We start from the raw sequence: 14,712 nt of genomic DNA, 5'->3' as shown, positions 1-14,712 counted from the left end.
CATAAGTCTCTTGCTCAGTGGTGAGATACGTTGATGGTAACTACTCCACACGTTGATGGTAACTACTCCACACGTTGCTGGTAACTACTCCACACGTTGATGGTAACTACTCCATACGTTGATGGTAACTACTCCACACGTTGATGGTAACTACTCAACGTAAATGTATCCATATCCTAATATGGGAGTCTGGATGTCAGAATATAGGCCTACCATTTTTCTATATCTTTTGTAAGACATGTAATTCGACCAAGGATTCGCGGGGTTAAGCTGCGTAAAACTGAATATGATGATCGACTTTCCGTATTCTCTTTCTACTGGATATTACAGTATGTGTATAGAAAACAAACAATGTTTTGTTAAATTGTCATTTTTTGGGGAATAATTCAAAAGTATACATGTTTATATAACTTGAGAGGCGACTGAGAGGGCGGTGTAAACATGGAAGGAACTCGGTACAAACGCTGGTCTTGTTCATAGATTCATTTGTGTATTTTTGGAAGACATTTGTGAGAATTTTTGAACAATGACATAATTTTTTTTCTATCTACGTGGAAGAAAAAAGTGACAAAACAATCTGCACCATTATACATATTATAGTAAACCGGTTACGTATCATATCTGGAATTTTTGCAGGCAATAAATGTCCGCCTGTAAACGCGTGAATCCGGCACAAACAAGTACTTCTAGTTTTGCCGCAACGAACACGTTATCAAAACTAAGCTAAGCTTTTAATGGCCATATGGAAGCCGTTTGGAAGCCTTTCTGTCCACGTGAACGCAGTAATAGTTGTTTGGTCTGTACAAGGCACGAAGTAGTCTCTTAAATTCTTCAACACTTTTTACAGTAGAACTTTTTAATATTAGCAATAAATGAGCTGGAACTCGAGCTCACAAGGCCCTTGTGAACAATTGTTGGTTTTTGCGTCACAGAGGGGCGTGTCTTCCTTGCGTAGCTACACCAGAATTTGTTTACAGGTCTATACCTGACGTGGGTGGGTTTTCCAGCCTCTGCACAAAGGTGACATTTGACTGAAACAAAGTAAAAGTGAGGCTTATAGGATATCTCCCTTTCTTCTTATAATGGTGCGCCGGTAACTGAACATCCGGTTTGTAGATCCGAACTGTATAAAGAGCGTATTCACATTCATTTCTTAAACAGGTAAACCTTGTCCTGAAGAAATATTTGCCACCTCAGATGAAATAATGATGATTTTAAAGCATACAGACAAATCAAAATCGTCAGGCCCAGATGGTTTGAGGTTCGAGAAATCTTTTGAGGGTAGGCTTTAATCTAATACTTTCCCAGTTATTTAACCTTTTCTTTTCGTAAAGTAATATTTCCTCAACAAAGAAAAATAGCAAATGTGACCCCAATTCACAGCATAAAGTCAGTTTATGAAGTGGAAAAAAAGATTTCGTCGTTAAAGTGAACATAGTCAGCCACTAAATTAATGAAGTGGTATTCCAAAAATGTTCTAAAATTATTTTTAAAATTCCACACCGCATATCAACAAAAGCAACTCAATTGGTGACGCTATTTTGCCATGTGATAGCTATCTAGAGTGAAGTCACAAATCCTAAGATCTCTCCCGTCCCATCGGTGGCAGAGAGAAAATACAAACAAAAACGCCTGATACACAACCAAAGAGTATCAACTCTGTTCCGTGTTCAAAGAGCCGATGTTTCTTTTAGTTTGGCCCACGGTCAGGGCGATGTTCGTGGACACAAGGGTCTTGTTTTAGCGGGCCTGCTCGTTTCCGTTCTGCATGGGTTTAAACAATTGGCCTAGCTGGTTGTACCGACATCAGGCAATTTACTGAACATAACAAGACCTTCTGATTGATAACAGACCCATTCATTCAGACTTTGGGAAGATATATTCGTAATAAATCTGACTTTGCTTAAGAAAAATAACGCAAAGTCACATCATTTTTCTTCAAGTAATGACTCTCCCAAGGCAGTTATCTTGCCAGCTCACCCTCACAGGTTAGTGCTGCCTCCTGCCCAGTATATGGACATTGTGACACGAACAGTTGTCTCAGTTCCCTTCTCATAAATGTGTCGTTCAAAATGTATCAGTAAAATCCAATTCATTACATCGATATCTGTCTATCCACTATAAGAAACCACACTGACAATAAAAAGCTAACAGGCTTTTTGAGGTGAAAGCCAGTTATTACATGACGCTTTCAGAGCTGATGATTGGTCAAGTTCATAAGGCTTGCTACAGCATGGCTAATAAGAGTGAACTGTCCGTCAGTGCCATATCCCCAGTGCTGAACTTCGTCTTCTCAGCTTTCAAAACTTTGTAGACATTTTTACATATTTTTCGGTGATAACTGTGTTCTATATGATTTGTTCTTTGTAGATATGGTTGCACATTTTGTGTTCTCTTTAAGCTGTGTACGCAAGGTATATATTTGAGTGTTGTTGTACTGTTGTTGTTGTAAAAACTTGTATTTTGTCCTTTCCGAAATGATTTCTCTCGGTGATATGGAACACGGCTTTCTTCCATCCTGTTCAAGCTTTGTCATTTCGAAAAAAAAATCATTCCTGTGGCTGTTTGTGAGTGGAATTCCTTGTGGCTCAATATAAGTACCGCAGACTAGTTTCACAGGAAAATATTTTTTTTTAAATATTTAAACAACCCCCGCAGATCTACTGTGGTACGAGAACTGAAAATATTGAACTTTGTCTCAGGACTAATGGCTGTAGCCTACTGAATGACGATATAATATAATTACTACTCGACAACAAATCCAACAGATAATCCAAATGTTTATACAATGTTTTAAGAGGTAAAACTACAGAACACTATATTTATTGTTTTGCAGTTTATATATCGAACATATGCGTCTGGATACATGATGGTTTGGGGATAGCAATCCGAATGTTACAACAAATACTAAAAATTAAACAGCCTAAATGCTTTATCCAAAACATGTAATTACTTGTTATATAAACTCGCATATTTATTAACATTTTATTCACATTATTTGTTAAGACAGATATTGAAATGTCTATGTTTATTATTTAAATGATCTGGCACTTTAATTGAGTGAGTGAGTGCTTGGGGATTAACGTCGTACTCAACAATTTTTCAGTCATATGACGACGAAGGAATCATTAGGGTGCATGTATGTATAGTGTGCCTCCTTGTTACAGGACGGATTTCCACCGCTCTTTTATTGAGTGCTGCTTCACTGAGACGACTTACCGAAGGCAAGTAAGCCGCCCCGCCCGAGCCATTATACTGATACGGGTCAACCAGTCGTTGCACTATCCCCTTCATGCTGAACGCCAAGCGAGGAAGTTATAACTTCCTCTTTTAAAGTTTTAGGTGTGACTCGATCAAGGATTGATCCTGGATCCAACCGGTCCCGAACCGGACGCTTTACCAACTGTGTTATCCGGGCCGGTCACTTTAATTGGACATGACTATTTACTAACCCTTACCCAAAGCTGTACTTCTATGAACTTCTACTGTGTCTTTTTCTTCAACAATCTGCACAGCACCAAAGTCGTACTGCACACACCAATCTTGGTTAGCAATATGAACTACGCTGGAATGGATCAACAGACGCTAAATCCAGACAGTTATTGAGCGAGTTTTGAATTCTTGTGTCACTAAAGGTAAAGACACAGTATTGTATCATGTGAGTTGACAAGGGTGTCAGGGAGCTTTTGTTGACCTTATCGATCGTCTCTGTCAGATTGGCATAAATGACGTCACTTTTCTTCTGGAACTTAACTTTCGCTAGTTCAGTTCAGCTCCACAATTTTCTCCATCGTTCGTGTATACTCTAAATAAGTTTTTGGGAGACTTTATCATCCGCCAGTGTTGTAGTAAATACTATAAAAATGACTTTATATAATGAGTGATAACATAATTCGAACTCTAAAATCTCCAATTGTGAGCAAACACTTTATTTATCACAAAAACCTGCAGTTCACCGATTCCCTCTATGCCGTTAACGCTAGAATCGTTACAATTTGTGTTGCGTCATGCACCATGCAGGGCATTTTAAATTGACCGCTGTCATGTCTGTCTATAACATAGAGATGGTTCGCAAGACCAAATTAGCTGATCCAGAATCCTATCTCTTCAAAGGCGTTGTAAATGCGTATATTTTCAAGGAACAGAGCTGTAGTCGCTTATTGCACATAAGTGTCTTTGATCACATAACTTTCTACCATTCAGTACCGGCTGTTGTACGATAACGATACGATTACGATACATGTATATCACATAACTTGAGTTACGAGAGAGATATTGTGCTCTTAAATGATGTGAAATGTGACACGGAATACACCGGCCACCTCCACTTTCTTTTACTTGTTACATTTGCTTTTAGGATTTATATACAGGCGAACTATCGGGATTTCCTTCAGTAATAAAAGTGTTACTTCGCAGTTTATAGGCCTACATATCGCTTTTGTTTTTACACATTTCATATTTTACACCCACATGCCATAACGTGGAAAATGCAACCGTCGTCACTTCACCGAGTCAAATCTCTCGAATGCTGCAGAATGTTGTCGTCTCGTAGGCTCTGGAAATTTTCTCATTACCCTACAGCCAACAGCTCATAGAATCAACGTATTTAAGCGTTTCTAATAGTCACACATCTAAAACATGTAATTACTTGTTATATAAACTCGCATATATATTCTACCATATCCCTGTGGAACGTTTACAATAATCCATATAAAAAGCAAATATACATAATAAAAAAGACAAAATTATGTGCTAAGAATGAATGAATGATTATGACTCAAGGCACGTCGGCAGTATTTTAGCTATTTTGTGGAGATATGTGCTAAGAAATATCTAGGGCAAGAGTGCAAAATTCTTTCCATTTGTTGTCATGTTACGCAGAACAGCCTCGTGTGCATCAAGGGCAGTACATTTGACGTTTCTGGAAAATATCATTGAGCTTGGAACATTTTATTGACATCAAAAGTAATTAATTGGACACTAATTTTTCCAGAAAATTCCAAAATTTCATCAAGGGATACAAAAGACTTGTATTGTGTCTTTCTTAGTCTGTGTCGATAGGTCGAAAAGTTCTGTATTTTCTAACCAATGCCATTGTTTTACAAGAAATCAAGACAGAATTTGTAAGGATTTGATAATTTGGTAGTCTTACTTCTGTATACTGTGTATATCCCAAGTGTTTAAGGGCTGATTTTAATGGGTTGGTTGTTGTCATGTGTAAAATAAGCACAAAGATAGAGTGAAATTCAGAATATTAATCATTATTTTACTTGTCATCTGGTCCGATCTAAACTGATAACTTCAAAGACCGTGTTTTTCTCCCAGACTTCCAGTCGACATTAATAATGTCAACTAATTTAGATTCCATAAAGGTTTGGAATTTGGTGTCGCCCCATGTGCACCGTCTCTGTACATATCTGATGAAAACGAATAAGCAAGAAATCGACATTATTTCTGAAGCTAATGTATGTCCTAAGAACTGTCCCTCTAAACTGTACAATCCGCAAATTGAAGCACTCCCGGTCGAATAATAGCGTCATTATGTAAGTAGGTTATGGCCATTCACTTGAGGTGTTTGATCTCGGTTTATACGCCTGGTAGCTGGTAACATAACAGGCCTCGTGCTAAAACGACTCTCATTGGCTGAGAGGCAACACGCCCCCAGCATAACTTACAGGGAGATGGAGGACGCGATGAACTCAACCAATTATGCCAGCTTTGCCGTTTTCAGACTACTTGTATGGTGAGGAAAAATTGCAAAATTACGCAGCAGGCACCACCAGAGAGAAAAAATGTGCTCTTTTCAGCCTATAGTGTCATTGTTTTAGGTCTTTTCTTCTCCTTTAAAAAACCTTGTTCACCTGTGAAATGTAGGCAACAATATAAATGAACAGTAATTGAACCGTAATATAAGGAATATATTCTACGACAGTGCTATATTTGCATACTACCCCCAGCCCATTGCCCTTTCCTGAGATCAGTTTAAATTACCTTACACATTACATTTTATTAATAATTTAAAGCGTAGTCTGTTTGATAATTGTTTGACAAACAAATGTGTCCTCTATATCATTTAACAATACAAATATGTACAATGAATACGCAGCATAGCCAGTCGAATTAAGGCAACATGCCCAACAAAAACTATACTACTTATTACTGACGACTTTCGATTGAAAAAAATGCTCATGTCAGGTCATAAACACAAACAGGTGGGATGCTAGGAAACACTCAAAGCTTCCTCCCCCTCTCGTCTTCCCCAGTCACGTTATTAATAATTATTATTATTTATAAGGATTTTTCCATTCAAGACGATACTCACTTGCAAGACTCCTGCAAGAAATATTGCTTATGTTCATCTAACTGGATGACGTTCACTGTTTCTCCCTTCTGGTTTGTTGCTGTTGTTGGGGCGATCCACGACTTTTCTCTAAAAGGCGAGCAAATAAAACAACCTTTTCACTTTGCAGCTCGTTAGGCTGATTTACAAACTATCAACCTAACAATGCACACAGATGACTGGATTTTGGTTATTTCATTCTTATTTTGCTTTATTAATTTTTAAACTACCCATTTAATCAGATTTATGGTTAAATGAACTTAATGACTTAAATAATAGATTGGCTAAACAAAGAGCAGGATACAAGGATCATTGACAATACTGAACAAGCTATTAAACAGGCATTAAACAGACAGACAAAAACAAGAAGGCCTTTCACGGAGAATAATTGAAAGACCAACTGACTTACGATTCGCAACAACCGTGGAAAATTGGGTTGCGTCCAAGGTTTCCTTCAGGGTTTGGTAATTCTTGTCGCTTGGTCCGCGCGAGCTTTCGTATTACGCTTGCGCCTACAGCCAAAACCTCCATTTCGTTTCGTGGGGAGAACGCATGCGTGGTGTCCCGTTTCGCCCTAGAGATGCAGTTCAGTGTGCAGTTTGGCAGAGGTACTGTAGTCAGGTATTGTGAATCCTGATTATACCGCCGCTCTACTTCGATCTGTTCCAGTGGTGTCCGAAAATAACCCGGGTATTGTTTGACAACGTCAGCTGGCTTACAAGTGACAGTCAGGTGGTTCATCTTTGCAGACAGACTGGAAGGCAATCATTTTACAGTGGTAGACTGCGTGATGAGACATAGACCGAACTTACTCATGAGACAAATTTAATATTGTAGATTATCAACTTTTGTCAAAAGTTATAATAAAATTTTAAATTTTGAGATAATATGGAAGAGAGCTCAAAAGTAGGCCATGTTGGCTTCCTATCTGGCCGCACGGTAGGTGGGAAGATCTGGCCGCAACCTGCGGAGGGTCGTGGATTTCCTCTTGGCTCTGGCCGGTTTCCTTTCACCGTGACACTGGCCGTCGCCGTATAAATAACCTAATTAATTAAAACTAGGCTCATGAAAGGTAATTTCTGACACTCTGCGGTCAAGAACAAAACACTTACGCAAAATATTGATAAATCATGGCGCTCACCGCTGCGATGACCGCTACGGACAACAAGAGCACAGAGCCACCCTGGAGAACGGAAGAAAAACATGAACTGATTAAATGGCTTATTTCCTGGGAAATTGATGGCGACTGTATTGCATGAGCCAATCAACATAGCAAATTTATTTAACTACATGTAAAAGCTTGTATAATCTTTATATTGCATATATGTGCCCGTTTTGTGCGACTTACTAAATAACGAATCGGACGCTACAAACGGTAGCTACAGCGATGAACGAAAATTCGAACATATGTTGAATCAAATACCAGTTGTAACAACGGAAATACTGACTGGATATCTTTTGGCGATCGTTAGCTGACTATTATTTGATTGGGTTTCCTTCCTGTTAACTAATCTGTTCAACTTATGGTATTGATCAGCATAAACAATGTTCCCCGTCAGACATATATGTTCACGAGTTATCTCTTATTATTCTTTCAGGCTTGATCTGTCTTGACTCAGCGACCTGTTCATAAACAATGTTGCCTTTCATACATATATAGTGACGAGTTATCTGATATTATTCTTTCAGGCTTGATCTGTCTTAACTGAACAACTGATTGTATACTTTGTTTTTGTTTAATTGTTTGTTTAAAAGATAGCTGAAATCCATTGAATTCTCTGCATTCATTTAGATATAGAGCAATGTTCTTCAAGATCAGGGAGATGGGGAGAAATGCAGCTATTACGTGTGGATCCACTGTGAAAACTGCATGATAATGATTCAGATCTGAAGATAGAAAAAGGCTGTACACGGATGTGTTAGACGCTTTAAACCGTCACGTCAAGGGAAACATTATTGCGTGCGTCGTTTAACAAGAAACCTGTAAAAAAAAAACTTCACACTGAGTGTACTCACCAGGCATAGTACAAGTCTAGATTTCTTGGGTGGTTCCTTGCTGTCTGCTAATGTAAACTCATATCTGTTATCTTCCGACATGTTTCTTTCTTCTCAACCACGCTTAACCTGCTGAAAACAGAATGTAAAACACGATATCATCACACTTAGACGATCTCATCACGCGTACACGATATCAACACGAACACACGATGTAATCAGGTGCACAAGATGTCATCAGGCTCACACGTTGTCATCAGACGCACACAATGTCATCAGGTGTACACCTTGTCACCAGGTACATACGTTGTCATCAGGCGCACACGATATCATCAGCCACACACGATGTCATCAGGAGCACACGATATCATCACACGCAAAGTGATTACAATTCCATTTTTTGGAAGAAAAAGTCAACAACTTGATGTCTTATAAATCTCTAACTTAAGCCATCGCTTGCCTGGCATTAGAGTATGTGTACCTGTAGACTGTTTTACGATTTGTCTCATCACGACAACTATAAGTTCAAACGTGATCAAATCCCAGTTTGGCTAAGGTTTTTCATTAGAAGGATAACCGGTGATGGGTTGTTGTTTTGTTTGCTCAATAACCTTAATTGAATCGGTAAAATATTTTGAGCATGTCATTTTTCTTTCATACTGCAATTTGTTTTCAATAACGTGGCTTGCCACACATTTTGGGTCACATGACGACGGTGTCTTAGTGTCGCATCAGGACTGGTCCCAGTGTCAACGGTATAGAGCTCACTGGAATGCCATTAGAACACACTAGACATGACGATCCACAACGTGGGGTTTACTGACACTGGGTCCACCAGTAGGCCTACTTGACCTATATCCTCCTGCTAAGCGTCAGTCCAGAAAATGTGTAAAACTGCACCGTTTAGGTACACGACTCGATCTTAAACCGCTACATACCTTACACATTATTATCATTTATATCTATTTAATTTAATTCTGAAGAAATAGTTTATAAAGCTCAGAGAAAGGTGAGATTAGACAGCCATGCTATGCTTTACATAGAATAATCCTAAAAGTTTGTCGTTTTACACCAGTAAACAAACTACGGACAAACTGGCAAATCTGATTGGTCCGTAACAATTGTCATAGGTATCAGAAACTTTGAGCAAATGAAAGCCTTTCATGAGCGGATATGCACGGGGGGAGAGGGACTGGCGGAGGCAAACAGCATTTCTTCGAACTAGGTTACGATTTGTGCCTCTTCTGGTCAAACTATATTGCCACCATATCTTTAATTTATGACGAGTCCACTGCTGTTCATTAAAGAATCTATCTCGCCCTCCCCACATCCTGTTTGAATTCCATTGCTATACACAGTTTGCCGGTTTCTGTTTTACGCTGACCTAAATAAGGCCGATATATCTCACACATCGCTACAAAATATGCTAAGCCAGTTAAGAACCCGGATGAAGATGTTGAGGTCATTGGGAACATTTTAGTGAGATTATTTAGATCTTGACAATAACACACACTATACTTTCCCCTGCTGATGTCAGTTTGAGGCTTCGTGCGTTCAGATGGCTCAGGCACTAACTCGCCGTGACCTTCAGACCCTTGACCAATGAGGTCACGTGTTTGAATCCAGCTCTCGGTGTTTTGGTCGCAGCGTGAAGCAAGATTTGTCACGTGTCTGAGCGTCCTCGGGGCGAGAGATGAGATGTCCTCATCAGATCTCCATGGAGGACCTGGCCACTCAAAATGCACTACTGAATATTGAAAAACTGTGTACGTAAATAAGGCAATGGTAACGTTATAAATCTCATGCGAACTGTCTTGAATCCAACATGCACCAAAGCTGCAAACGAACTAGGTCACCGGTACCGTAAAACAGTTCTGGCAGAAGGAATGAATCTTTATAACGGGCACTACACAGCAGTGTCCCCTCCTCAACCGACCCGTTTATCTATCTGTCACCTATGAGGGGGCATGATTCAACTCTCGCTGTTTTAGAAGCAGCTTCCAGTCACGACCTTGAGGTTTGTCAGGATCCCGCGGAACAATGGATGCTCTGGGCGCTCCGGCCATAAAAACCCCACCTATAAAACTGCCCCGTCCCCCCCCCCCAACATACTTAAATGATTGAGGAAGGCGTAAAAACATCAGTCAAGAAATAAATAAAAAATTTAATCTGACACATGTTCATCAAGTTTAAAGCCGTTTACCCTGACCTTATTTATCTGTTATATATACGCGTTGATTACACTCATTGCCTAACCACAAGTATACAGATCTACATTTGATTAAGTCATCTCTCGGTTGGTGGTCGCTAAAGCATTTTCCTGGGTTCATTCGGTGTACTCCCCTCTTCTCTCTCTCTCTCTCTCTCTCTCTCTCTCTCTCTCTCTCTCTCTCTCTCTCTCTCTCTCTCTCTCTCTCTCTCTCTCTCTCTCTCTCTATATATATATATATATATATATATATATATATATATATATATATATATATATATATATATATATATATATATATATATATATATACATGTATAGATATGTATACACACACACTTATATATATAGATATGTATACACACACACACACACACATATATGTATATAGATATAGATATGCATACACACACACACACACACACACACATATATATATATATATAGATATGTATACACACACACACACACATATATATATATATATAGATATGTACACACACACACACACACACACACACACACACACACACACACATATATATATATATATATATATATATATATATATATATATATATATATATATATATATATATAAACAGCCAGAGGGCCCTGAGGGTTACCTTTCACAGCTTAAGCACAGCCTATGTAACCACAATATCCTGGGAAAGTCTTAGGGGTATAAATTCCGCTCTATACCTGCGAGGGTTTTCAGCTGATATTAAAGCACAGTACGTGCACACCTGTACTAAATCTACGGACATACTGGTTGTATCTGTGTAGCTGTATTAAATCCACAGACGTATTGGTTGTATCTGTGTAGCTGTAGTGAATCTCTAGACGCATTTGTTGTGTCTGTTACCTGTACTAAATACCCAGACTTATTGGTTGTATCTGTGTATTTGTAGTAAATCCTCATACTTATTGGTTGTATCTGTGTACCTGTACTAAATACCCAGACGTATTGGTGTTATCTGTGTAAGTGTACTAAATCCCCCGACGTATTGGTTGTATGTGTTTAGGGACGAGATGTCCTCATCAGCTTTCCATAGTTCTCTAGCAATATACCTAAGATGTATAAAGTCAATAAACAAGAAGGAATTCCTTCATTTACAGTACACTGAGACAGCATTTGGACTCACTTTGTGGTGGGTGTATCAGAGAAGAAGTTACCAGAGGCTTATTATTGGTATAGCTGGCTGACCACATGTGTGGGTGTACTGAAAAACAGCGAAACGTACAGAAAAGTGGATTTTAAACAAACATGCAATGAAAATTACAACCTTTTATTTTAAATACACATTATGCATTTTTTTTAAACCAGACCTAAAGTTTTTTTTATTGACAATGGAAACTATATATATATATATGTTTTTGTGGATGTGTTAAATGAAGTTGAAGACAGCTTTATTACACCGAGGAGATAGTAAGCATATTGATCAGAAACTGCAGTACAAGCATACACATTGTTGTGTTATTTATTTGATTGGTGTTTTACGCCGTACTCAAGAATATGTCACTTATGCGACGGCGGCAAGGATTATGGTGGGAGGAAACCGAGCAGAACTCGTAGGAAACCCACGGCTATCCGCCTGAGACTCCTGGGTCATTACGCTGCGCTAGCGCACTAACCAACCGTGCCACGGAGGCCCCAACACCATTATTAAGACTGTTGTAAGTTTGTGAAAAATACTAATGTAACACATACACTGTACAACGAGCTTCATGTGTACACATTTACGTTCAGTTAATGTAAAATGCCTGACTCAGGTCACGGATGAATACAGCGCTCAAGGTAATAGGTTCTATTAAGCTTTGTTTCTGGCACTGACATGACAAAACATGGGAACTGCTCGCTAAACTTGAAGGTCACTTAGATGGTATTCAGAGTTCATTGTTTGGCGTATACATGCCACTAAATGAAAAATACCTATTTGTCACTGTCAAGATGGAATGACTGCTGAAGTATTACACTGCTGAAATGCACACTGCAGGCAAACATTGTACCCTCGCATACATATGTACTATTTATTAGGGATAGGTATACACTACATTATTATAGCACATTGAGAAAGGCCACGTTAACCTTACCGTTGTTGTTGACTGATTTCTGATCTGCGTTCCCTATTGTACACGTGCCCAGTGAAGTGGTAGGTTAAAGTACCGGCTGGTGTGGACAACCGACAAAGGCCGTCGCTACGGAGTACCATTCAGAAAATTATCGTCTGCATATATAAAGACAATCACCACGATTTGGTGTCCCGCTTGTCGGATAGATGTGGGTCACGCAAGGTTGTTTTTGATCCAGGGGCTTACCCATGCGGGAAATTATGCGGCGTTTGAAGGTGTTCACTTTACAGCATCCTGCTTTTAATATTGCATTTTATTTCTAACAAGTGAAACAGCCATGAAGCCATAAAGAGATAAAAATAGATAGACGTTATAAAAGCAGACATCCGTTTCACAGCCTGTTGAGCAGAACTGTGATTGGTGTTACTCTAACCACTACGCTATACGTCACTCTCAGGATAGCACAATCACATGGCCTTACGCTCACCGATACGGTTACGGTCCTAAAATACACATAACAACCAGAACAGGTCCTGACGAATATGTTAGGAAATTTGTGTGATTTTCACGGTTCACTTACTGCGCGGTTGCAGACCAGTTACCTCCCCTTCGGAACTTGTGCCTTCTGTAGTTGTAAAATAGGCCCGGATATCGCCTCTTGCTTTCAGGCGCTAATTACATCCGCCAAGGAGAATATATCTTTGTCATTGTCTGCCTGTCCGCCTGTCTTCCTGTCTGCAGCTTTTCGGAACAAGATTTGCATGGATTTGGATGAAATGTTTACGCACATCGTGGTTTTGTTCTATGCACATTTACCATTTACTAGTCTGTGGCATCCCTAATTGATTTGATTTGATTGATTTATTTGATTGGTGTTTTACGCCGTACTCAAGAATATTTCACTTATACGACGGTGGCAATAATTATGATGGGAATAAACAGAGATGCTTTGGTGCGTATGTGCGAATGTATATATCTCCATACTGAAACTCAAATATTTTGATAGGGCTATTTTATATCTTGGTGTACTCTTGTTTCTGTTCATCAAACTTGAATATTTTGGAGATTTCCATTCACCACTCCACAAGGTTGACTGGTGACAAAGTGTTACCACCTCATGGCTGGCAGCAAGAGTTGAGCAAACTGGACTCTCGTATGTCGTGGGCTATCTTCGCAAGGTAGGGTTTAGGAAGACTAATTATCACAGATCGAAATGTAAACTTTCTGTTTATTCTGTTTTCTGTGTACAAGTTCGCCTCAAGTTATCTTTCCTAGGGTTTGTCCTTAAGCAAATTTACCAAAAAATTAAAGCACAAATTTAGATAATATTCCTTGCACAGATTTGCTTTGGACTAAAAATTAAGTTATTAAATATAGGTCGGTAATTTCAGACATCACACATGTACAAATTTTGTTGCAATGCTCAAGTTAGTTGGTGGTTACGAAGGTTGAATCAGTGTGGATATATAATAGTACACGTAATCGAACGTTGACAGATTGTCCATTTTAAATCTCTTTATTTTTGACCATATGTGAGTACAATTCCACTGATGTCTTTATTTTATCTGTGGAATATGAGGGTCTCTTAAAAAAGAGCGACCGCTGGTATATAAAGTTTTCGAACAAGCCAATAATAACAAGCCATTATTTTATCCGTGGTATATGAGGGTCTCCATAAAGGAGAGTGATCGTTGGTATATAAAGCTATGGGACAACTCAGTATTTTATCCGTGGTATATGAGGGCCTCCATACAGGGGGTGATCGCTGGTACACAAAGATGTCGAACAAGTCATTATTTTATCCGTGGTATATGAGGGTCTCCATAAAGGAGAGAGATCGCTAATATACAAAGTTGTCGAACAAAAAATTATTTAATCCGTGGTATATGAGGGTCTCCTTAAAAAAGAGTGACCGCTGGTATATGAAGTTTTCGAACAAGCCATTATTTTATTCGTGGTATATGAGGGTCTCCATAGGGAAGAGTGACAGCTTCTCTATAAAGCTGTCGGACAAGTCATTTTTTATCCGTGGTATATGAGGGTCTCCATTAAAAGGAGAGCGATCCCTAATATATGAAGCTGTCGAACAACCCAT

At 39.0% G+C, this 14,712-nt stretch overlaps 1 protein-coding gene and 1 long non-coding RNA gene across 2 annotated transcripts in view; both read right to left on the bottom strand.

Moving 5' to 3' along the window:
* Positions 1 to 6,931, bottom strand: part of LOC135464732 (uncharacterized) — a 53,332-nt gene extending 46,401 nt beyond the window's left edge. The window contains exons 1-2 of the mRNA XM_064742252.1: positions 6,750 to 6,931; positions 6,323 to 6,430 (exon numbers count right to left, since the gene is read on the bottom strand). Of these exons, the coding sequence (XP_064598322.1) occupies positions 6,323 to 6,430; positions 6,750 to 6,871 (230 nt within the window). The 5' untranslated portion in view covers positions 6,872 to 6,931. The remainder of the gene's footprint in view (positions 1 to 6,322; positions 6,431 to 6,749) is intronic.
* Positions 6,932 to 6,957: 26 nt separating this feature from the next.
* LOC135464733 (uncharacterized) lies at positions 6,958 to 12,706 on the bottom strand. The gene is made up of 4 exons (XR_010443682.1): positions 12,639 to 12,706; positions 8,357 to 8,467; positions 7,453 to 7,523; positions 6,958 to 7,094 (listed from the first exon to the last, which is right to left on the bottom strand). It is a non-coding gene; the product is annotated as an uncharacterized LOC135464733 (long non-coding RNA).
* Positions 12,707 to 14,712: the final 2,006 nt, after the last annotated feature.

Source organism: Liolophura sinensis, chromosome 4 (assembly GCF_032854445.1).
Source record: "Liolophura sinensis isolate JHLJ2023 chromosome 4, CUHK_Ljap_v2, whole genome shotgun sequence".
NCBI classification, from domain to species: domain Eukaryota; kingdom Metazoa; phylum Mollusca; class Polyplacophora; order Chitonida; family Chitonidae; genus Liolophura; species Liolophura sinensis.
This window is presented reverse-complemented; position numbering and strand designations above follow the sequence as displayed.